A 23,201-nucleotide genomic window follows, 5' to 3' on the forward strand; every position below is an offset into this window, starting at 1 on the left:
GCTGTGCATATTAAGGGCTTGGCATTCAGGGCACCCCCAAAGCCGGGGTCTCCCCATCTGTCCGAAGGCAGGGCACCCTAATATTTCATGTGATGCTGTACTTAGGGACACCGCCGTCACGACCCACGGGAGGTCCGGAAGTAGGCACCCCAGTTTAAGACTGGGACCTTCCAGCAAAGGTCAGCTCCTACTTCCCAGGGCAGGGCGAAAGGGCTTTGCCAGCGCTACTGACCCGCAGTGCAGAACGAGAAACTGACGCCTGTGGAGGAGCAGCGTCCGACCCAAGGTCAACCCACCAGACCGCGGAAAGCCAAGGCTCACCGGGCCCACTGACCTGCCGGGACAAACCTCCGTTGCCCCTGCGTAGCCCCCTACTCCCGGGCAACTGGAGCCGAACCACCGATCTCTTTCTCACCTGGCGCCTCCATCCTAGGTTGTCATGGAAACTCCGACGTGCCCGCCTCACTCTCCGGAAATTCTACTTAAAACCCGGAAGTTTGTGGTGAACGCTCTAGCCACGAGCTCCTGGGAGCTACTCGATGGTCGGACCGGCCGCCATGTTTCTGTCTTTTCAGACAATAGTGCCCAACATTCAGCCTCTTTTTCCTTCTCCCCCATCTTGCTAAAGGCCCTCCCGGACAACGACGCATTTCCGCTCGCTTTCTAGTTCCCTCCCCTGTACTGGGACTAAGAAAGAATGAGAGCAAATGGAGGAAGTGGGTGGGACCCATCCTCAGTTGGGGCGTTGGAAACGATCTCAAGGGGAGCCGTAAGACTCCATTTCCCAGGCTGCTTCGGGAGAGGTCGAAGTTTTCCGAACGAGGTCGAAGTTCTCCGAACCGATGGTGAGAAGCCGTCTGGTGGAAGCCTGCAGGACTCCATTTCCCAGGGTACTTTGGGAGAAACCGGAAGTTCTGTTGTACTATAAAAGAGAGAGGCGTCCGGGACATTCCGCCAGCTCTTTGGAGGCGGTCTTAGGTAAGTGTTAAGAGTTTGTGGGACTCTATCTCCCAGAAGCCCCTGGGGCGAGACTCGCGGTCTAGTGCGAAGAGGCGGTGGGTTGAGCAGGGGGCTGTTCCAGCGGGCTAGTTCCCTTCTGGGAACTCAGGAGGAGGCTCAGAGGTCCGAGAGCAAATTTTACATTTGGCCAGACGGAGGAAGGCTAGGGGCACCTCTCTCCTCCCCACACCAAACCAAGTCTGGGAGCCCCCCGCCTCCTGATCTTTGGACCTCGCCACGGGATGCTACTCGCAAAGGAACCAGGGAGTCCGCTTCGAGCCCCCCTTTTGCCGAACTCCTAAAGGGCAGGGAATTGTGCCCGCTGGTGTCCCCCCAGCACCTTGCACAGTGCCTGGCACACTGTAGGCGCTTAATAAAGGTGGATTGAGTGACTTGGGTGTACCCCCGAAGACGCCCCCTCAGCTTCTTTCCTCCTACCCCTCTCCTTTGACTAGCAATGGGGATTAAGTGACTTCCCCAGGGCCAGCTAGCAAGTGTAAGAGGTCCGATTTGAACCCAGGATCTCCAGTCTCTCTCCATCCAGCTGCCCCACCTAGCTATTATTCTCAAGGGAATTGCGTTGGCAGTTCGAGCCTCATTTCAAGATGTGTCCTGGGGTCAGCTGATTGAGCAACATTAACAGAAATGTTCATTTCCCGTTTCTTTCCTTCCTTGCACAGCTTGTGGAAGTTCCTTTAGGCCCTTCCCTTGGAGGAATGGCTGGGTGAGGAGCTAGATTCTCCCCAGGATATCCGTGTCAAATGCTTCACAAAATTAGAACAGGCTACCAAGTCTCTGGGCTTGGATTGACAAGTTTCTTTCCATTTGACCCAACTTTTAGTTTCTGCTTTCACCAAAATGAATGTCTTTGGTTTGTGTCCAGGAGCGCTCTGCCACCTGCTGTCAGAGTGGCAGAATTGCCACCAGGGGACCCTCCCCGCCTCCTCCCAGCCTAGTAGTCACCCTGCACCTCTCCCCCCCCACCCCCATATGCAAAGAGTTGCCCAGGCCTGTGGATGTCACCCAGGGCCCAGCCTCGTCGCCTCCTACCTGGAGTATTGCAGTCACTGCCTCAGTCTTTCCTTCGGAGGGATCCCTGCAAGGACTGGCTGGTGGAACGCCACCGCCCACACAGGAAGTAGCTGTGGAGACAGTGTGGGCCCTTACCAGATACTTCCTGACTGTCAGGACCTCAGAGACTACAGTTTAGTCAGTGTTAGGATGAGAAGCCACCTGCCTTTGCTCTGAGACCTCTAGCGGGGGAACCCTCAGCTTCCTGACACAGACAGCCTCTTTGGGCCACTACAATTGTCAGGGAGGATTTTTATAAATAGGAATCCCGGCCCTGCCTCTGACTCCTGCCCGTGGCCCCTTCTTTTGACCTCTGGGACCCCAGAAGACAAATCGAGGCCCTCTTCCACACGAAAGCTCCTCCGATACTCGAACTGCTCATCTGTGGCCGTTCCTGGTTCCGTCACCTGCGCCTTCTGTGACTTAATCTGCTTCCCCTTCCTGATTCCCCCACTCTGGCTATATCCTTCCAGGACATCCCCTGGCCTTCCCCAAAGGTGGTCTCTCAAACTGAACTGAAGAACTCCAGGGAACGTCTGATCCGGGCAGAGTGCGTTAGGACTCTCAGACTAGGGACAGAGGGTTGGTTTGTTTTTGACCCTGACCTTCCATCTTGGAATCAATACTGGGTAAAGAGAGGTCAGGGCTAGGCCAGGGGGGTCAAGGGACTTGCCCAGGGTCACCCAGCTGGGACGTGGCTGAGGCCAGATCGGAACCCAGGACCTCCCATCCCTAGGGTTGGCTCTCCATCCGCTAAGCTACCCAGCTGCCCCCTTGTGTTTGTTTTTTTAACATAACCTTTACTTTCCATCTTAGAATCAATACTGTGGATTGGTTTTAAGGCAGAAGATCAGTGAGGGCTAAGCAATTGGGGTTAAGTGACTTGCCCAGGGTCACATAGCCAGGCAGGGTCTCAGGCCAGATTTGAGCCCGGGACCTCCCCTCTCTTGGCCCAGCTGTACATCCCCTGAGCCGCCTTGGTGCCCCTGGAAAGAGTCTTTGTCCAGCGCTCTACGAAGATTGAGGCAAACTTGCCCTCCCTTACTTAGGAGCCGGATAACCCTACAGCAAAGGGGAGAAGCCAGGCTTGGGGAATTCAAGCAGCCTCTTTGCGACGTTGCCTTTATGGCCTGTCTCGGAATCCCTGTTAAACATTGGTGTCCAAGGCAGAAGAGGAGGGCGGCTCGGCGGCTGGGATGAAGTCGCTTCCGTGGTAGGTCAGGAAACGCTGGAGGCCGGTGCCGGCCAGGCCCTCCCAGCTCCATTGACTGAGCTTTCCAGAAGCCTCTGAGCCAAAGCAAATGGCCAGTTCCTAGTTTGTGGTCTCGCCATTTCTCTCAAAGGATTCACGATCCCAGCTCCGAGATGGCGCCTTCCATTGGCCCGTCGGCTCGTAAGCCCGATGGGAGCCTGGTGGGTGGCGGCTGCCCTTCCCCCGCCGGCTCTCCCCTGGGGCCGGATTGTCTCCACAGCCACCAGCCAGTCCTTGCAGGGGGGGGGGGCACCCACTCTACGGACTAGAAAGAGCAAGAGGAGGTTAAAAACTCTCCAGCTGACAGGCCGGAGCCTAGGCAGTGGCGGGAGAGGGAGACCCAGGCCCTGCCCTCGAGGAGCTTCCATTGGCCCTGGGAGAGAGGGTGGCGGTTCAGGTGATCTCGGGAGACCCCTTCAGGCTTGGGGGGGGGCACGCCCTGAGAGAGAGGCTCTCTGGGCTCCCGGGCAGGCGGAGGGTGGAGCGAGGCCTGGGAAGGTGGGTCAGTCTGGGCTCAGCCCAAAGCCCAGCAGACTCCCTTCCTAGGGAGCTCGGGGAGGCTCCTGGTGACTCAGCCGGTGGAGGAGGGGACGGGCACGGGGCGAAACCATGGCCCTGCCAGGAGGCCTGTGTGTGATCTTCCGGGGCCGGCCTCGTGGGGCTTGGACCTTTGCACCCGCTCTGGGCTGGCTGGCTCCGGGCCCGACTCTCCCTCCCCATCCAAGCGTTGCTCTTAGGCGAGCCCAGGCACGAGGCTTGGCAGGGCCTGGCCCTGGGGGGGTGGGCAGAGGATCCAAGCCCTCTGGGAGGCCGCTGCTGCCTCTCAGTGCCTCCCAGCCTCCAGCCTGACCCCTGGCCCAACCCTCCTCCCGTGCTCAGATCAGAGCCTTCCCCTTGGGGTAAGGACAGCCTGGCATTCATGCCACCTCTCTGGGGGTACCACACTCCCCGCCCACCTGGCTTTCTGCCGTACTCGTGTCTGCTGCCCACTAGGCCGTGCCACAGGGCACCGAGAGCTGGGAAGAGCCGAGTTCAAATGCAGCCTGGGACATCTACTAGCTTGACTCTAGGCATGTCACTGACCCTCTCCCTGCCTCAGTTTCCTCACTTGTAACGTGGGGATCCTAAGAGCACCCGCCTCAGAGGCTTGTTGGGAAGACGATGTCTGGAAAGCGCTCAGCCCAGGGTGCCCGCCCGGGTGCCGGTGCGTCCGCAGCTCCCCAGAAAGCACTCGTGTCGTCTCCTAGAACATGAGCTCCTTGAGGTCGGGGCCTCCCGCTGGTGTCCTCGGCCGGCACACGCGGGCTACATGAACGAATGGCGGCCGCTGGAGCAGGCTGGGGCTGGGCACGCTGTGCCCTTCCGTCCTCGGCGTCGGGCAGAATTCGCCGCAGGGAGAGCCTCTCGGAGCCCCGGGGGAGGGGGGCCCGGCCCCCGCCGCCCCAGGTCAGGGCCCCCCCCCCCCGCCGCCCCAGGTCGGGGCCCCCCCCCCCGCCGTCCCAGGTCGGGGCCCCCCCCCGCCGTCCCAGGTCGGGGCCCCCCGCCGTCCCAGGTCGGGGCCCCCCCCCCCCCCCCCCCCCCGCCGTCCCAGGTCGGGGCCCCGAGAGGCCGGGCTGCTCACTTTCCTTTCTCAGAATAGACTCTGTGGCCCTCAGACCATGACCTGCTGCTTCTCTCTCTTCCTCTGGGGTTCCCCTCGGCCTTGAGAAAGCAGAAGTGGGGCGCCCGGTGGGGGGCTGTGGGCGGTCCCATGGCCCCAGCGCCCGTGTTGGGGGATGGGAAAGAATCCGTTCTCGGGCTCTGGCCGGGGCAGGAGTGGCTGATCCCGTCCGTCCTTCCCCAGGAGCGGCATGGCCCTGGGGCGCTTCTATCTCTTCTCCCTGGTCCTGGGCACGCTGGGCTCCCTCTGCGTGCTCTTCACCATCTACTGGGCCCAGCACTGGCGCGGAGGCTTCCGCTGGGACGGCAGCAGCCGCATGTTCAACTGGCACCCCGTCCTGATGGTGGCCGGGATGGTGGTGCTGTACGGCGCCGGTGAGTGGGGGGCGGGGCGCGAGTCACCCCTCCCCGTGCCGCGGTCCTTCCCCGGGGCTCCTGGCCAGGGAGGGCTCCTCCGTGTCCCCCAAGAGGAGGAGGGCGGGCAGGGGCCGCGCTGGGGGCCTGGAGGAGGCCTGGGCAGGGAGGCCGCCATCCCTTAGGGGAGTAAAAGGCTCGGCCTAGCGGCGTGCAGACCGCGGCCCCCTCGGCCTGCTCTGTACTCGTCTCTTCCTCTTGGACACCCGGCACAGGTTGGGTGGGTAGAGACGGGGCTGCCGTGAAAGCAGCCACGCACCCGGAGGCCCGGGGTTCAGGTCCTGGCTTGGCCGCACACTGCCTCTGGGAGAGGCCTCCGTTTCCTTGTCTGTACAATGAGGGGGCTGGCTGGTGGCCCCTCTGCCCCCAGGCTCAGAGTGGGGACGGGCCCTGGCTTCCGGTCTCCCCGCAGCCTCCTTGGTGTACCGCCTGCCCCAGGCCTGGCTCGGGCCCAAACTGCCGTGGAAGCTGCTCCACGCGGCGCTGCACCTGGCGGCCTTCGTCCTGGCGGTGCTGGGGCTCGTGGCCGTCTTCGACTTCCACCGCCACAACCACATCGCCCATCTCTACTCCTTGCACAGCTGGCTGGGGATCGCCGCCGTGGCCCTTTTTGCCTGCCAGGTGGGTGCCCCGCCGGGGGGTGGGCCGGGCCGGGCCTCCTGATGGGCCTGATGCCGGCCGGCCTGCCCGGAAAGAGCAGAGCAGAGCACGGCTCGGGCCCTGTTGGAGCGCCGTCGCCCGCTCGGCACCGGGAGGGAGAGCCTGGCCCACGGGGCCTCCCTAGGCGGGGCCCGGCTGTCTCCTGGCTGCCACGGTGCCTCGTGGTCCGAGGTAGAATGTGAGAACGGTCTGGACAGGATGGGGAAGCCCGCAAGCCCGGGCTGAGGGATCGTTGGAAGGAGAGTGGAAATGAAGGGCCAGAGAATGGGGGGGCCGAAGCCTGGGAGGTGGCTGGCGTAACCCCTCCCCCGGGGCCCTGGTTGTCTCCCCTCAGTGGTTCCTGGGCTTTGCCATCTTCCTGCTGCCCTGGGCATCCCTGTGGCTTCGCAGTGTCCTCAAGCCCCTCCATGTCTTTTTGGGGGCCACCATCCTGTCCCTGTCCACGGCCTCCGTCATCTCTGGAATCAACGAGAAGCTCTTCTTCAGTCTGTGAGTGTCCCGCGGGGCCCCGCTCTTCTCCCCTAGGCCTGGACCAGGGTGCACCCCCAGCCGTCTTCCTCGAGGCGGGCCCTGCAGCTCAGAAAAGGGCTTTGGGGGCCACCCCGCCGGGCGGACCCAGGAGAGCCAACACTGTCGCCCCACAGGAAAAACGCGACCGCCCCCTACTCGAGCCTCCCCCCGGAGGCCCGCTTTGCCAACAGCACTGGGATGCTGGTGGTCATCTTTGGGGTCCTCGTGCTCTACGTCCTCCTGGCTTCCTCGTGGAAACGGCCTGAACCGGGGCTCCTGAGCGACAGACAGGTAGGAGCGCGCAGGAGGTTGGGGGGGCTCCGTGGAGGAGGCAGCAGGCAGCTGCGCTGAACGACCTGCTCCAGAGCAGCCGCCTGCTGCCGGGGCGGAACAGACAGACGCAAGACCGCTGGACTTGGGTTCGGGTCCTGCCACGGACCCTGGCTGCGAGCCCCTCATCGGGGCTCCCACACTAGAGCGGGCTGACACAGCACCTGGTCTGGCCTCATTTTACCGGCAAGGAAACGGGCCCCGAGTGGGGTCCAGCCGTGCGGACGGGAAGGGGACGTCTGGGCTCTGTTCCCTTCGTTTGGGGGCCTCGAGGAGGTGGGGAGACCCCTCTGCCCTAGGCCCGTTTTCAGGGAGACGCGCCTTCTCCCTACCAGAGGCTTCCACAGAGCCAGCCTTGGCGACTTGGGGTGCCATTCTGGGCCTGGTCCCCACCCGGTGGGTCCCGCGGGCGTCCGTCTGTCTAGCCTAACGCGTCCCCTCGACTCTCTTTCCAGCCCCTGCTGCAGGAAGGGGAGTGAGGCGGGAAGGGCCCCCCGGAGCAGCCCCGCCAGCTACGCTCCCCACGCTGCGCTCCGCCGGGGGCTCTGCCACCCTCGGGCCCCGCCTGCTGCTTCCCCGACAGCGCTGGCTTCTGCACCTCTCGGGCCCTTCGGGAGGCTCGCCTGGGCCTGGGCCCGGCTCCACGCCTTCCCCCCACCGGCTGCTCCGGGGCAGGCAGGGGCGCCTTGCGTGAGGGCAGCCCGGAGCTGACTGGGGGGTGGACGGGCCGCAGCCCCCTGGGCGAGGGGAGCCCCTCGGCGCTCGGACCCGGACCTTCCCTGGTGCTTACGGCCTGGGGCCTCCAGGCAGGCACAGGAGCTCCGAGGACCGTCCTGGCAGGGCCTGATAACGGGGCTGCCTTGGCCCGGGAGCTGCTCCTGGCCGCCCCCCGAACACTGCCCTCGTCAGACTCCCTGAAATGGTGGAGGCGCCTCGGGGGGCACCGTGGGCCCCCCCAAGCCCAGAGCTGGCCCTTCCCCCACCCCTGCTGCTTGGACACGGCCAGACGTCCACCCGCCCCTGTAAAGTGCCAGCTCCCGGGGCTGACCGAGGCCAGGCCAGGCCAGTCGGAACCCTCCCAGAGCGACCTCCGCTGGCCAGATTCACAGGAAACCTCCAATCTGCTGCTCGCCGTAGCATCCCGCTTCTGCTGCTGTTCCAAAGGAAGTTCTCTCTCGTTGCCTCCCAAGGGAGGCCTGGCCTGGGCGGGGCCCAGAGGAAAGGAAGGGGTCCTCCAGTGTGTGTTCCCGCCAGCCGGCCCGTGGGCGGCCCCCTCGCACGGGACGGTGGGCGTCGCCCCTTTGGCGCCTGAACCGAGGCCCCCCCCACGTCCGTTGCATATTTAGCCTTGGAAGGCGGGAAGACCGACTTCCTAACCGTCTGCAGTTGGGGCCACCCCAGAGTCCTGCCACGCGGAGCTGGTCCTTCAGCGGTGCCGGGGCTGTGTGAGGCACCAGAGGCCCGGGCGAGGGGAGCCCTGCTCAGGGTTTGAAGGCGGCTCAGTGGGGAGAATGCCAGGCCTAAAGGAAGATCTTGGGTTCCGATCGGGCCGTGCTTCGAGTTGCGCGACCCTGGGCAAGTCCTGACTGCCTAACTAAGCACCCCTCTGCCTTGGCATTGATAGTCAACTGGATCCCAGACAGAAGGCGGGGCTTAAAAGGCCCCAAAGTCTCCCTGGCCTAGGCCAGGGCCCTGGCACCTTTGGGGCTGGAGGGAATCGCTTATCAGGGCCCCAATTCTTTAGCCTCACCATTAAAGTCGTTTCTACTGCATTTCCCGGCCTACGAGTCTGCCTTGTTGCGGAGCCCTGGCCGGCCTAGGGTGCTCTTAGACCCGTCCGGCAGTGACCCGCAGAGGAATGGGCTGCCCCTCCTCTGGGTCTCCTGCCTGGATGACCACTTGCTGGGGGCTCACAGAGGGCATTTTAATTCGACGTTTGGGCCCAGATAGCCTCCGGGGTCCCATCTGAGCCCTGTGAAAGCTGACCGTGGCATTCAGGACCCTTGCCTGGCGAGAGGCGCCTCAGTGCATTGTGGGTCTGGGCGGGGCCCTCCCCCCTGCAGCGCAGTCAATTTGGGGAGGGGCACACCAGCAGGGACAGGGCGGGGCTGATCACGTGGTCTGTGGAAACTCCCTCTGCCAGAGCAGGCCACGCTTGCCCTGCGACCCTGTGAGCTGCCTGGGGGTCTGCCCAGGGCTCCGCAGCCTCTCTTCCTCCCGGACGTCCAGGCTGGCCCTTCATGCTCTGCTTAGAACCAAAACTGACCCTCTCCAAAGTAGAGCCCCTTCCTGATGGCCAGTGCAGACCCTCGCCTGTCTAGACCCTTCTCTAAGGGGCTCAGAGAACCTGCGTGTGCCCAGGCGCATCAGGCCCCAGCGGTGTCCGGAGCCGCTGCTGTAGCTCAGCCTCGATGGCAGGAGCCGGCCGGACGCTGCTCTTGGCCCCTTTGGGCCCCTCCAGCGCCTCCGCTGCTCGGTCAGGCCAAAGCCATCTGGGACAAGAAGCAGGAGTCTGGGAGAGGACCGGGCCGGGCACGGGCATCGCTCTGGGGAAACCCAGCCCTCCCCGCCCCGTCCGCCCTGGGTCAGGTTCTCGGCCTCCCCCCGGGTGGCCCGCGGCCGCTGTCCGCCCTAGCTCGGACGTCCCCGTCCTGCGCAGGTCCCTGAGCACGAGAAGCCCCGAGCGCCGAGTTCAGATCTGGTAGAGGGGCCGCCACATCTCCACCTGTTGCAGGCTGAGCAGATGGCAGGGAAGGAAGGAGCCGCCACACGGCGTCCGATCGCGGCAGCTCGGACATGATTTATTGGCTTTCGCCGTCTGCCCGTTTATTGACAAAAGGCTCCCACTGAGAGCTTTAAACACGTGGGCCCGTCACGGAGGCACCCGGCTAGCCCCGCGGAGGGCCGGGGAGCGGGGCAGACCCTGCTGTCCTGGAGGCCGGAGTCCCCGGTAAACCCGAGGCGGGCTTTGCCTGGGCCGGGGCGGCCGCCCCCCGCGGGTGTACGGATCCAGGCTTGCTGGGCCTCGGCTCCGGGAAGGGGGCCTTGACACGCACGACGACCTGATCCTCGTCCTGCCGTTTGGACGCCTTTTTGCGTTTACGGACACGACGGTGCGGAGGGGACGGTGCCACGCGCTGCGCCGGCCTACAGAGGGGCAGGGCGGGGCGGGAGGGGGCCCACGGGAGGGGGCTCACGCGGCCTGGCTCTGCAAGGCCTCCAGGATGGCCCGGAGCACGGCGGCGGCGGCCACAGCCCCTGGGTCCGGCTGCTCCAGTCTGGCCGAGCTGATGTAACTGGCTCTCCCGGCTCCGGCTTCCATGGTCTTGGTGGCTTCCGCCGCAGCCTCGGCGCTCTGCAGGAGGACGGGCCAGATGGGGCCGCAGGCGAGCCCAGCACCCTCTGCGGCTGTGCCAGGCAGGGAGTGGGGGTCTGGGAGCCGGACCCTTCCCAGTCTGGCTGTGGTCCACCCCCCATCTCGGGGCCTTGGGCCAGCCCGCTCTCCCGCTCCCCTCGGCTAGCTCGGGAACCGAGGCCCGCGGGCAGCCTGTCCCGATCCCGGCACACGCGCCCACGTCCCGGTGGCCGTCCCTCCCTCCCCACGCACACGCAGAGCAGCACGAGCCACAGGATCGCAGGGTGGGAGAGGCCAGCAGGCCCACTAAAGGCACCTGAGTCCATTTCACGGAGGAGGAAGCCGAGGCACAGACTCAGCGGCGCCACCCCGAGTCCTCCTCCCTGTAGCCTCAGGCCCCAGCAGGGCGCCCCAGGGCTCACTGGCCAGCCCTCGCCTCCCCCACCCTCCCTGGAGCTGCTTACCTGGACGGCTCGGCTCAGCACCTGCAGCAGGTTGGCCCCCGGGCTCTGCAGGGCCCGCAGCTCCTGGCCGGCGGCCCACAGCGAGTCCAGCTGCCCGAGACAAGGGAGAGGAGCGCTGAGCGGGGCCGCCCCTCTGCCGGGCACGAGGGGGAGGGGCCCTGGGCAGGGTACCTACCATGGTCCTGTCCCCGGGAGCCGCCTTTCCGTAGCTGTGGGGGAAAGCAGAAAGCTCTGGCGACGAGGGCCCGGCCCGAGGCCCGCCCGCCCGCTCGGCCCGCCCCAGAGGAGGCGCTCACCGCTGCATGGCCTCCAGGCCGGCGTCCATGGCAGCAGTCCAGGCGGGCAGGCCAGCTGTGGTCTTGAGGGGCTGGGCAGCCGCGGTCAGGAACAAGCCATAAAGCTGGGGGCCAGAGCCAGAGCCCGGGCAGCCTGAGTGGCCTCCCCGGGCGTCCGGGACTCCGGCGGTGCTCCGCCCCCCCGCACCTCGGGGCCCACCGAGCGGCCCCCGCCCCCCGCCCCGGCTCCCCAGCACTTACTGCCCCCGAGGAGCCCCCCATCTTCTCCAGCAGGAGCCGAGCCAAGGCCGAGAGTAAGTGGTCGGGGCGGCTGGGGGGCGGGCGCTCCTCCAGCCACTGCTGGATGGCTGGAAGGGCAGAGAGAGCCTGTGAGCAAGCAGGTGGGTCGGGGCGCCCCCTAGGCCAAGGCAAGGGCCCAGGGACGCGGGGCCTGAACCCGGGAGAAGGGGCGGCCGGAGGCTGGGAGGACGGGGAGGCGTCCCCCCGGCCCGGCCCGGCCCTGGCCCAGGCCCTCCGCAGTGACCTTTGGCAGCTCTGCTGTGGGTGGTGCCGCAGTCGCCGTCCCCAGCAGCCCGGTCCAAAGCGTTCAGGTGCTCCTCCAGGCCGAGGAGGGTGGCGCACACGCGCTGCAGGACGAGAGCTGCCCGCCGGGAGGCCGCCCCTGGGAGGGAGAGGCCAGTGAGGAGGGGCCCGCGACGAGCGACGGGCGCGGCTCCCTGAAGCTGCCGCGGAGCCGGCCCCCCGTCTCTCCTTGCTCTCCCTGGCCCGACGGGCGGCCTACCTTCCGCGGCGGCCGGCTCTGGGCCCTCCGGCTCCTCTGCGGGAGCCGCCCTGCTCCGGGGGCGCCCCGTCACGGGCACTCTGGCCACGCGGGGCCAGGCAGAAGCTGTGGTCTCGGCATCTAGGGACGAAGGCAGGGTCAGCCCAGGGACGGCTCTGGGGCTCGGCTCACTGCGCTGACAGGGACGAGGGAAGCAAAGGCTTCCGGCCTCCTGGCCTCCTCCCCAGCAGAGGAGGTGGGGTTTGAGGGAGAAGGGGGACCCGCACCCTGGCTTCCCCCAGAATCCCATGGGGCAGGAAGGAAAGGTGAGAAGGCCCCTCTCCCGGGGGGCCAAATGCTTCTTCCTCCGGCCCCCTCAGCCCCTGGAGGGAAAGTGAGGCAGGTGTGGAGGACGTGGCCTTGGGGTCCTCACCTATCAGCTGAAGGAGGGCGTCCTCTGCCAGCAGGAGGGTCAGGGAGACGCCGGCCATCTCCAAGGCCGACATGAAGGTGCCCACCAGGGCACGGGCAATCTTCACCCCACGGGCCTCTGGAGTCCAGAGAAGGCATCCATGAGGAAGAAGGGCCCGGAGGAGGCCACCAAGCGGGTGAGGGCCGGGGGCAGCCCTCAGAGATCCCCACCCGAGGAACACGGTAGACTCACCCCGCGTCGGTTGGGGACTTACCCAGGCAGCGGACTGCCGCGTCGGCCACGATGCCCAGCTCCAAGAAGGACAGGCCACCCAGGTTATTGACGACCAGGACCACCGCAGAGCCTGTGGGCGAGCAGGCCCCAGCCAACCAATCAGTGCCTCCCCAGGTGTCTTTAGAACCCTCGCCTTCCATCTTAGAATCAATACTTTGTATGGTTCCAAGGCAGAGGAGCAGGGAGGGCCGGTCCATGGGGGTGAAGGGATGTGCCTAGGGTCACCCAGCTAGCAAGGGTCTGAGGCCAGATTGGAACTCAGGACCTCCCGTCTCCAAACGAGGTTAGGAGAGAAGGCCAGTTGGGCTGAACATGGGAGAGGGGGCCTGGGAAGATCTGCTGGGCCAGGCTGGGGGCTCTGGGAGCCAAGTGGAGGAAGAGAAGGGTAGACGTGCTATCCCAAGGGCTGTGGTGGGTGAGTGGAGCGAAGGGTGGAGGTGACATGGTGTCCAAGAGGGAAGGGAAGGGCTGCCTTTGTGGGATGGGGGGCTGGAGTGTGACAGGGTAATGCCGAAGCTACAGACCAGGGATGCCTCCAAAAAGAAGAGCAATGCTTGGAAGGGGAACTGTTAGAGGAGGACACAGGCAGATGTCAAGGGACCAATTCTGGATGTTTGAGGGGCACGTAGGTGGCCTGGGGGATACAGCGCCAGGCCTGGAGAAGGGGGGACCTGGGTTCCAATCTGGCCTCAGACACTTCCTAGCTGTATGACCCTGGGCAAGTCACTTCACCTCCACTGCCCGGCCCTGGCCCTGTTGTCTTAGAGGTGTTCCCAGGATGGAAAGTGAGGGTTGGTTTCTTTGTTTTTCGTTTTGCCAGGCTGATGTGAAATTGGAAATTACTCCACCCTACTCAAACAGTGCCTTAGGGGAAGATAAAGTTGTAAACTGATTGAACAATGAAAGTCCCTAACTCATACCTTATAGTAAAGCTAGAACCTTAAGATGGGTCTATTTTTAGATCTAATACAAAAAGGTGTTAAATACTTGTAAAGGTTAAATTAATCACAAAAAGGTCAAGTAACTCGCAAAAGGCGAGCTTAACAAAGAGGTGTGAAGTACTCAGAAGATATAATCTAACCAGAGAAGGTGAGAACCAAAGATGAAAACTAAGAATGGGCAGTCCTGGAAAAAAAGTGTCTACTGTGATTAGTAGATGTGAAAATTTAAGGGATGTGACATAAGAGAAAATTCTCTTTAAAAGGAGGCGAAGGAACAGTTCAAAACTGAGTTCGGAATTGAGTTAGATTCTGAACTGAGTTCATGAGATTCAGTGGAGGACTGGAGCTTGCTTGGAGACGATCTTGTGGTGAGTGATAAGACTGATTCCCTCTCCCTTAGGCTCAGGGAGGCCATTTTGGCCTAGACCTTTAACTACTGCTTGGCTCAGCCTGAGCCAGAGCAGTTTAAATTAATTATTTCTCTCTCTCCTTCCCTTAATTCCTTCATTTATATCAATTAAAATCTCCATAAATCCCCAGCTGACTTGGGTATTTTCATATTTGGGAATTTCCCATGGTGACCACTTATTTAGATTTTAAGTCAAAACACTAAAATCATCCTTTGAGATAAAGAGCCCAAACTCTCCCCAGACAGAGGGGATGGAAGACAGATATGGGCGACTCACCAGCCCGGACGGGCACGTGGGACTCATTGGACGGGTCAGTCATGTGGTCAATCATGGCCTTCACTAGCTCATCGGCGGTGGCCATCTGTGCATGAGAGGTGAGTGAGTGGGATGTAGGGTAGACCCTGTCCCAGGCGGTGGCAGTGGGGAGCCCGCATGCACCCGCCTACCTTCATTCGCCGTACACCAGCCTCGCCGTGGATCCCTGGAGAAAGAAGAAGACACATCTGGCGTGGGTGCCAAGGAGAGGGTGACCCTCTGGGCCTGGGCGCTGCCCCAAGGAGAAATGCAGGAGGGAGGGGATAAAGTCAAAGGCCTGAGGCGGGGGCCCAGCCTTACCCAAGCCCAGCTCCATTTCATCGTCAGGAAGCTGGAAGGTCGGTTTGGAGCCTGGGACGCTGCAGGAGGACAAGCTGGCCCCCAGGGTGCCTAGGAAGGAAGGGGACACGACGAGTCACTACCAGCAAGGAGGACCCAGAGGGCCAGCAGATGTTCACAGAGGGAGGACCGTCCTGAGCCTCGAACCTGTTCTGCCCGGGGTGGCCCTCTTGGGGGCAGATTCCAGCCCAGCCCCTGGCTCTTTGCTATGGGAAGGGCAGTGAGCTGGGACCACCAACGAGGCCACGTCGCAGCCCCATGGCCTGAGAGCAGGGGCCCTGGACCTTTCAGCCTAGAGGATGTCCAGGGGGGCCCTTCCTTCAGCAGGGTCCTGTTCCCTCCCCTATGCTCCCTTTCCTCCCCGGGGATGGGGGCTGGCACTTGCCCATGGCGGCAGCGGCTGCACTCACTCTCCGGACGATCTCCTCAAGCCCCACACCAGCCTCGGCCAGAGCCCCGGCCACCTGTACCAACATGGGGGAGGAGTGACCCCATGGTTTGGGGGCACCCAGCGGGACGGGAAACGGAAAGAAGGCAAGAGGGGGCCCCCCAAGTTTCCAGTCAAGGCCCATGGGCCTGATGCCACTGGGGCAGCAGGGAGTGTGGGGAAGTTTGGAAGATCTGGAGACTAAAAGGCTTCCTTATTTAGTCCTTTTGTGACCCTGGCCAAGTCACCTCCCTCCCTGGGCCTCAGTTTCTCATTGAACGGACCTCTGAGGCACCTTCTGCCTCCAATTCTACCATCCTCTTGACTGCCCTTGCCAGTCCTAGGTCGGGGTAAAACAACGCTCCCTAGTCCAGCTGGTCAGAGCAGAGGGGGCGAGGAGGGCCCAAGGGGAAGGGAGGAAGCAGCCTGGGTTCTACGCCATCCCCCAAGAAGGCAGCCGTGGGAGCCCCTCCCCCAGCTAGCTTTGTCCCACGGGGAAGGCCCCCAACACCAGTCCCAGAAGCCCTCTTGATCCCAGGAACTTCTGGGAAAAGTGCCCTGGAGGGGCCGCGCGACAGCCAGCCCTGAACCCTGCTGGCTCGTCCCCACCTTGTGGATGAGCACGGTGCCACAGAGGCCCCGCCGGCCCGCCTTCTTGAGGCTGGTAAAGGCGCTGTCGTCGCCGACGACGACCATCTCCACCGGGATGCCCTCCGCCCGGGCCTGCTCCCGGGCCAGCCCGAAGTTGAGGCGGTCCCCGGTGTAATTCTTCACGATGAGCAGAGTTCCGGCTGGAGGAGGCGGAGAGAGGCGGTCAGGAAGCCCCGGCCGGCGTCTCCAGAGGCGAATGCCAGCCGGATTCCTGCCCTACCTGTGCCAGCCTGGGCCACTGCCCGTATCGCTGCCAGGATGCTGCCCACCGCCGGGGACGTGAACACCGCGCCAGCAATGACCCCAGTCAGCATGCCTTTGCCTATGAAGCCTGGAGGGAGGGAGGCCAGGTGAGAGGCTGCTCCCTGCCGGCCCCCGCCCTGGAAAAGCCACGGTCGTGGCCAGCAAGCCCAGGTTTTCAGGCTCGTGGGCAGCCCCCCTCACCTGCGTGGGCAGGCTCGTGGCCGGAGCCCCCCCCGGAGAGCAGGGCCACCCGGCCCCTCAGGCTCTCCAGGTCCGAGCGCAGGGCCACTCGGTGTCCCTGCAGCATCTGGAGGTCAGGGTTGCAGGCCACCAGCCCGGCCAGGGCCTCGTCCGCACAGCCTGTCACCGAGTTCACCAGCTTCTTGGAGGCCTGTGGGAGAGAGAACGTAGGCAGTCAGCCTTCGGCCCCCCTTAGCCCCCAGGACAAGAGGCCAGTGCCCTTGCCTGGAGAAGAGATGAATTCAAATCCTGCCCAGACGAGGCGTGGGACCCTGGCAATCTTTTAGATCCTGTTTCCTCACCTCCAAAATGGGGATAATGATAATAGCACCTACTTCACGGGTCAGTCACGTATGGAAAGTGCTTTAGAAATGCCAGCTGATGTTATTTTTGGCCTGGCATTCAAGGCCCTGCACAGAGTGCCTCTGGCCTCCCGTCAGATTCCTTTGCCAGTGTCCTCGCTGCAGTCACACAGGCGGCTTGTCCGCCGGGCCTGGGGAGGCTCTCTCTAGTTCTCGCTCTGCATCTCCAGAGGCTGGAAACACACAGAAGTGGGCTGAAACCTTCCTTCAAGGCCTGCCTGGCTGGGTCCATCCACAAGCCTTCTGGAAGAACGTTGGAGGGGAGAGGGAGACCCCGAAGACCTCTGGATGAAAACGAACATCCCCGACTCTCGGAGCCTCGGAGAGGCCTCGTGAATGTACAGGAGAGGCCAGGCCTCTCCTGCCTTCCTCCTGGAGGTGACGCAGAAGGTGCTGCGGACCCTGGACCAAAGGACCGAGCCCTGTGGCCAGGGGGAGCCGGGCCTGGTGCCTGGAGAAGAGCCCCACAGCTGGACTGCTGCCTGGCCCAGGCTCGTCCTGGGGAGCTCAGCCTATATGCGGCCTCGATGTGTCCTGCCAGGCCTCCTGCTCTGACCCATCCAGCCGCCCTCTAGAGCAGTGCGGTCAAACTCAAATAGAACGGCTTTCCCCAACTTGGAAAACCGCAAATTAACACGCTCTATATTATGTGATAGCTTTACTTATTTTGCTAAATATTTTTCTATTAGTCTAATCGTGTGGTGGCTTCACACAGGCCTCAAGTGTGAAACCTCTGCTCTAGAGAAAGAAAGGGCATGGGGGCAGCCAGGGTGCCCAGCGCATAGTCAGGAGGAGCTGGGTTCAAATCTGGCCTCAGATACTTCTAGCTATGTGACCATGGGCAAGTCACTTAACCTGGACTGCTTAGCTCTTATCACTCCTTTGCCTTAGAACAGAAAAGAAGACAGAAGGGCTTTAAAAAGCGAAAGGCCATGCTAGTCTGGAGTCCTGAGCCACTGAGGCTCAGGCGTTCCCAACACTGGCCCTCACTCCCCGGGCTTTCATTCCATGCCCACTTTCCCCAACAGACCCTGGGTGTGTGTGAAAGAGAACAGAGCCAGCGGGGTTGGGTGAAATGCTGCATATATGCCTTTGTTAAAGAGCCAAAGCGACGTCTCCTGCCTGAGTAGAACACGCTGGTGGGGGCTCGAGCTAGAATTCCACAGATGGCCAGCCAGGATCTGAGAGGGAGAGCAGCCTGCCAGGACCAGCTCAGTGGGGGAGGGAGCCCGGACCCCCCCATCTCTAATTAGACTCTCCGCCCTGGAGGGAGGTCCCGATTGGAGCGGGAGCCTCACAACTTGACGTCTGCCCTCGGCGAGCCCTTTTCTCATGGGCGCCCTCCCTCGTCCTTGCCGCCATCCTTCCACTTCCCGTTCGAGGACTAATATTCCGGCCAGGCCAGCATGGCAGTTGCCACTGTGAAAGGCCCTGATGATCTGCCTGCTGCCGGGCCCCTCTGCCCCCTCACAGCTCAAGGGAAGGCCTCTTCTCCTGCCTCACGGACGGGCTCCTGGAGGGCAGGACCTGCACGGTAGAGAGCGGCCTCCAAGGCTTTTCCTTTCTACCCCGTGATCTCTGCCCTAGACCACGGCAGCTTCCCTTTCCTCTGCCGCTCTCCAACCCACCCTCCCCGGTGGGAGGCTCCAACCGGAGCTCGCTTGTGCCCGGGGGTGGGGGGGCCCTCAGTACTGCCCAGAGGCAAGCCACGCGAATGGGGAGCTCGGCCCAACGTCTGTAGCTGCTGAAGGAGAACAGGGCCCTCTGCCCTTCTGGGTCCTGGCACAGGGATGAGCTGGTGTCCGAGCCCCTCGCTCTCCTGCTGCCGCCCAGACCCCGGAAACTCCTCGGGTGGCCCTGGACAGCTTCTACAAGCCGGCTTCCATTGGGCCAGTGGGGTGGCTCAGCACAAGGAGAGGGGAGGTCCTGGGTTCAAAGCTGGCCTCAGACACTTCCCCGCTGGGTGACCCTGGGCAAGTCACTTACCCCCCTCCCCCGCCTAGCCCTTCCTGCTCTTCTGCCTTGGAGCTGATCCGTCATGTCGAGTCTAAGACAGAAGGTGAGGATTTGGCCGGGCTGGTGTCCGAGTTCTCCCCTGAACCCCATATCTCTAGGAGCAGAGCCAGACGGGGTCCCCTCAGGACTCCAAATCCAGAATCCCCAACAGCCCTTCCCCTCCCCTGCCGGGCCGGAGGCCGGCCTGCAGGGAAGGCCCGAAGGCCTGAAGTGCTCTCAGACCTGGGAAGCCCTCCCCGAGGCCAGCTGCTTGTCTGGTGGCTGAGAGGCAGCCTGGGGCCTGGCTCCTGCCGGGCTCCGGGAACAAAGGGGGGCCCCCAGGCTGGAGGCCTTGTTTTACAGAGGAGGCATGGAGGCCCAGAGAAGTCCCGGGATTAGCCGCTCCCTGAGCCCTTTCCGGAGGAGGTTCAAGACCCCGGCCGGGCCCTTTATGGCAGGGAGAAGCGGTCTGTGTGCTGTGTGTGGTGCCCTGGCTGGCTTCGGGCCGTGCTCCTTCATCGGGGTGGCTCTTCCGGCCCTCAGATCCTGCCTGTCCTCTGTGGCTCGTGCCGTCTGCAGAGATGCTTCCCACCACGAGCAGGCCAGGCTGGGCCTGGGGGAGGGACAGGGAAGTGCCCGAGTGAAACGGGGCACAGAAGAGGCCCGAGGCCGAAGGGAAGGCACACTCCGGTCGCAGGCAGGGAACAGGGCGATCCGCCTCTCAGGGGGCCTGCTGGGGGCCTGGGCGACGTGTCGGGGATTGGGCAGCGGGCCAGCCCCCTGCCCACAGGCTCGCGGCCTCCCGCCCAAGGCTCCGACTCTCCCAAGGACAGAATGGCGCTCTCTATGCTTTGTATAGCCTTCGTCGTCCCTTGGATCCCCTACCCAGACACAAGCTCCCTCGGGGCGAGGCCACGCATCCCCGGCAGCCAGCTGCGCTGGCCCTGTGCTCAGAGGCGCTTCGGACGTGGCCGGGCCGGAGCAGGGGGCCACACAGGGGCTGCCCTGGGGAGGACTCGCCAGGACGGTGAGCAAGCCCGGGCCGCAGGAGGGAGCCTGACGCTGCCCACCTCAGCCAGTGACTCCCGATTCTGGGGCGCCCTGCTCCACGTCCCCCCGTTCTAGGACCCAGGGAAGCCAACCCAAACTGGCCTGCTCCCAAAGCCTCCAAGCCCTGGGGAGTCTCGGATGGCCCAGTGCTGGGTCTGGGACCAATCCGTCAGCAAACGTTTATTGAGCTTCTACTACGTGCCAGGCACGATGCTACGAACGGACATACAAATAGAGGCAAAGCACAGTCTCTGCCCTCAAAGGGCTCCCAGACTCCCTGGGGAAGCAGCAAGTAGTAAAGAAGCTGTCCAGAGGAGAACCAGGAGAGAAAGCAGAGGGAAGGCTCTAGAGGAGCTGGGAAAGGCTCCCTGTAGAAGATAAGATTTTAGGTCCACTTGGAATGTCAGATGACTTCCTGCCTGGGAACCTACAGGCTTGAACCTGGGGGGGAGGAGGGGGCGAAGACAGAAGGGGAAGAGAGAGGGAGAGGGAGAGAGACAGAGAAAAAGGAGGGAGAGGGAAGGAAGACAGAGAGAAGAGGAGAGAGGGGAGAGGGAGAGAGAGACAGAAAAGAAGACGGAGGGAGAGGGAGAGAGACAGAGACAGAAAAAGGAGGGAGAGGGAGAGGGGAGAAGGAGAGGGAGAGGGAGAGAGAGACGGAGGGAGGGAGAGGGAGAGAGACAGACAGAAAAGGAGACAGAGGGAGGGAGAGGGAGAGAGACAGACAGAAAAGGAGAAGGAGGGAGGGAGAGGGAGAGAGACAGACAGAAAAGGAGACAGAGGGAGGGAGAGGGAGAGAGACAGAGACAGAAAAAGGAGGGAGAGGGAAGGAAGACAGAGAGAAGAGGAGAGAGGGGAGAGGGAGAGGGAGAGGGAGAGAGAGACAGAAAAGGAGACGGAGGGAGGGAGAGGGAAGGGAGACAGAAGAGGAGGGAGGGGAGAGGGAGAGAGAAAAGGAGACAGAGGGAGAGGGAGAGACAGACAGAAAAGGATATGGAGGGAGGGAGAGAGACAGAGACAGAAAAAGGAGGGAGAGGGAAGGGAGACAAAAGAGGAGGGAGGGGAGAGGGAGAGGGAGAGAGAAAAGGAGACAGAGGGAGAGGGAGAGACAGACAGAAAAGGAGACGGAGGGAGGGAGAGGGAGAGAGACACAACACAGACAGACATGGGGAGAGGGAGAGACAAATAGAAATGGGGTGGGGGGTCACAGATTTTTATTTCTAGGGACAGGTTGTTACTCTGTAGTCACACTCCCCACTTTCAAAAGCCAAGTGGGGAACAAGGCTTCTCAGTCCCAGCAGGCGCAGAGATCACAGAACAGGCACTGGCTGGGTCTCTACTCTGTGGCTTTGGCTGCTCCTAGCAGCTACCAGTCTTAGATGGACTGTGCTTTGAGGCTGGGCGCCACCAGTCCCTTTCTGAACCCAGAGTTCCCTCCCTCTTCCCTCCTCAGTCCCAGAAGGACTCACCATGGTGGGAAAGATTCAGAAAGGGAGGCAGAATCCGGAATGAGTTCTGAGTAGTCAGAGGAGGTGGGAATGGATGTAGGAAAGGGAGCAGCCTATCCAGCAGTGCCTCAGGGCTTTCTGTCCACGTGGGCCCCTTCAGAGCTAAACTGGGAGAGGCAGCTCCAGCAGCAGGATCTATAGGAATGAGGAACCAGATCTGAGTGTGTGCAGGTAGGACGCGGAGGCCCTATTTAGAGGCCGGGATCAATGGGGGTTGGCCCAAGGGGCTGAGCCAAGTCAAGCACAATAGTGCCAGCATGAGTTCTCTGGCCCCCTGGGATCCTCTTCCCACCTAAGAACTTTGATCTAAGTCCAAACTCTATCTCGTGGCCCAGCAATGGAGTGTGGAAGGCCCAGGAGAAGAAAGACCAAGGTCCACACGTGCTCCCAATCCTCTCCCTGATCTGGGGCACACGCCCTGTCTTTGGGAGTAGAGCTACCCCAGAACCCTCTAGGCAGGGACTTCCCAGGTGGTCTGGACAGGATCCCAGCTTGGTCATCATGGACACCTGCTAATACCTCCAGGAGCCAGAAGGGAACAAAGCAAACAACTTTATTTTTTGGCTCCAAGAAGCAGCTGCTCCTGGATCCTAAAGTTGAGGAAACGAGATGGAGCAAGCAGTATGGTACAGTGGAAAGAGAGACTTGAGGGGGAGCAGCTGAGGGGCTCAGAGTATAGCTTCAAATATGGCCTCACACACTTCCTAGCTGGGTGACCCTGGACAAGTCACCTAATACCCATTGCCTAGCCCTTTAGCCTAAGAATCAATACTTAGTATCAATTCTAAGACAGAAGGGGCAAAAAAAAAAAAGTCAGGAGATGGTTTGAATCCTGGTTGTGTTACTAGCTTAATTGTGATCATGAGTAAATCATTTAACCTCTTTGGGCCGAAGTTTCCCTATCTGTAAAAGAAAGAGGATAGATGACTTCATAAGGCTGATGGTGAAGCCCACCTCCCTCCTCTTAGCAGACATGGACTATGGGTGCAGAATGTGTGGGAACATATTAAATTCTTTTTCTCCAACCTTTTCCATTTAGGAAAGCAAGTAGAATAAAGGTGACAAAGGCTTAGGTCCCAGGAAATGAGTGAAGAGAGCACTTAACTCTGCCTCGGCAATCCCCTGAATGGATGGGGGGTGGGGGAGGCTGACCCACCCAAGGGCAGCATCCTCTTTGGCATCCAAGGGTTAAGATATTGTTTTGGAATATTGAGCCCAACCTGCATTTTCAAACCTTTTGCTAGTTCAGGATTTCTCTAAATGTGACTTGGAATTGTCTTGGGGTAGGAAAAGCCCCATCAGAGGCCACAGAGCCACACAGGGCTGGAATACACACTCCTGTCTAGCCCCAGGGCCTTTCCTCCCTCGGCTTCCCGGCTGGCAGGTGTGGCCCCCGGTTGGTTGGGCCAAATTTAGTCCTGGCTATAGGAGAGGGCTCCACGGAGAGTGGCAGCAGGAAGGGGGTGGGGAGGACTCCTTGGGGAGTCAGGAGAAGCGGGGGCAGGGCTCCGTGGGGGGAAGCAGCAGCGAGTGGGGAGGGCTCCAGAACAGTCTCTCTCTCCTCTAGATCTAATTTCAGGAAGGGGCAGTGCCTTGCCAGGGGCATCCCTGCCCTCCACAGGCGCCCATTTCCGGGGCAATCGGGAGTTCCCCCCCAAACTCCGGAGGCTACAGGGTGGGCTAGGCTCGGGGCAGCAGCGGCGATGGTCGGTGTCCGTGTCTGTCCAAGGAAAGGGCCCTCAGACTTAGCTTCAATTTTCCTTATGCAGAGGAGGAAAATGAGGCCTGGGGTGGGGGGGATAGGGGAGTCACCCCAAGGCACGTGCGTGGTCAGGGCCAAAGGCAGGCCTTGCACCTAGGATCCGAGCTCAGAGAGGCCTGCCGAGGGTCTGCGGAGTGCGCCCCGGGCCATGTGGGGGCTGGGGCGGAGGCTGCAGGAGCTGCCGCAGGGGGAGGAACCAGGGACGAGCTGGGGGCGGGACGCGGGCGGCCGTGGCTCCGGATTGGGGGGATATGGCGCAGGGGGCGGACTCAGAGCGTTGGGCGCGGGGGCTGAGGCGGGGGGGGGGAGGGAAAGAGAGAGATGACGTTAGCGCTCTCTTCTCCCCCGCCCCGCCACTAGCTCACCTGCTCCAGCCGCGCGGCGCCCGCTCCACTCCCGAAGAGCCGAGAAGGGGCGGGTAGAGCGTCTTTCCATCCGGGGCTCGGCGGAAGGGGGCGGGACGACGGGAGGGGCGGGACCTG

At 62.5% G+C, this 23,201-nt stretch overlaps 3 protein-coding genes across 14 annotated transcripts in view; 1 reads left to right on the forward strand and 2 right to left on the reverse strand.

Moving 5' to 3' along the window:
• The window catches only part of TMEM138 (transmembrane protein 138), a 7,598-nt gene extending 7,047 nt beyond the window's left edge, over positions 1-551 (reverse strand). Inside the window, exon 1 of one of the 8 annotated variants that reach the window (XM_007497615.3) lies at positions 416-551. The gene's annotated coding sequence lies outside the window, so the exon portion shown is untranslated. Of the gene's footprint in view, positions 1-232 lie in introns of all 8 variants that reach the window. The other 7 variants (XM_056801635.1, XM_001379458.4, XM_007497614.3 and 4 more) reach the window with 7 other exon arrangements.
• Positions 552-844: 293 nt separating this feature from the next.
• On the forward strand, positions 845-8,667 carry LOC100027189 (lysosomal membrane ascorbate-dependent ferrireductase CYB561A3). 3 transcript variants are annotated; one of them, XM_007497618.3, is made up of 7 exons: positions 2,563-2,652; positions 3,120-4,768; positions 5,166-5,356; positions 5,808-6,016; positions 6,390-6,544; positions 6,700-6,856; positions 7,351-8,667. In XM_007497618.3, exons 2-7 carry the CDS (start codon positions 4,632-4,634, stop codon positions 7,372-7,374), a joined length of 873 nt encoding a protein of 290 aa, XP_007497680.1. In that variant the 5' UTR covers positions 2,563-2,652; positions 3,120-4,631; the 3' UTR covers positions 7,375-8,667. The 3 variants fall into 3 exon arrangements, with proteins under 3 accessions (XP_007497682.1, XP_007497680.1, XP_007497681.1); XM_007497620.3 differs by lacking the exons at positions 2,563-2,652; positions 3,120-4,768 and adding an exon at positions 845-978; XM_007497619.3 differs by lacking the exon at positions 2,563-2,652 and having other exon boundaries at positions 3,131-3,283.
• Positions 8,668-9,670: 1,003 nt separating this feature from the next.
• TKFC (triokinase and FMN cyclase) lies at positions 9,671-23,179 on the reverse strand. Of its 3 annotated transcripts, none has more exons than XM_007497612.3 (18): positions 23,085-23,179; positions 20,919-21,092; positions 16,004-16,193; positions 15,780-15,890; positions 15,518-15,699; positions 14,867-14,945; positions 14,443-14,532; positions 14,274-14,308; positions 14,104-14,188; positions 12,457-12,546; positions 12,204-12,320; positions 11,792-11,911; positions 11,534-11,671; positions 11,251-11,357; positions 11,011-11,114; positions 10,890-10,923; positions 10,715-10,804; positions 9,671-10,250 (listed from the first exon to the last, which is right to left on the reverse strand). In XM_007497612.3, the coding sequence occupies exons 2-18, from the start codon at positions 20,919-20,921 to the stop codon at positions 10,089-10,091; spliced, it is 1,737 nt and encodes a 578-aa protein (XP_007497674.2). In that variant the 5' UTR covers positions 20,922-21,092; positions 23,085-23,179; the 3' UTR covers positions 9,671-10,088. The 3 variants fall into 3 exon arrangements, with proteins under 3 accessions (XP_007497674.2, XP_056657599.1, XP_056657598.1); XM_056801621.1 differs by lacking the exon at positions 23,085-23,179 and adding an exon at positions 22,813-22,940; XM_056801620.1 differs by lacking the exon at positions 23,085-23,179 and having other exon boundaries at positions 20,919-22,155.
• Positions 23,180-23,201: the final 22 nt, after the last annotated feature.

The sequence above is a fragment of the Monodelphis domestica genome, chromosome 6 (assembly GCF_027887165.1).
Source record: "Monodelphis domestica isolate mMonDom1 chromosome 6, mMonDom1.pri, whole genome shotgun sequence".
Lineage (NCBI taxonomy): Eukaryota > Metazoa > Chordata > Mammalia > Didelphimorphia > Didelphidae > Monodelphis > Monodelphis domestica.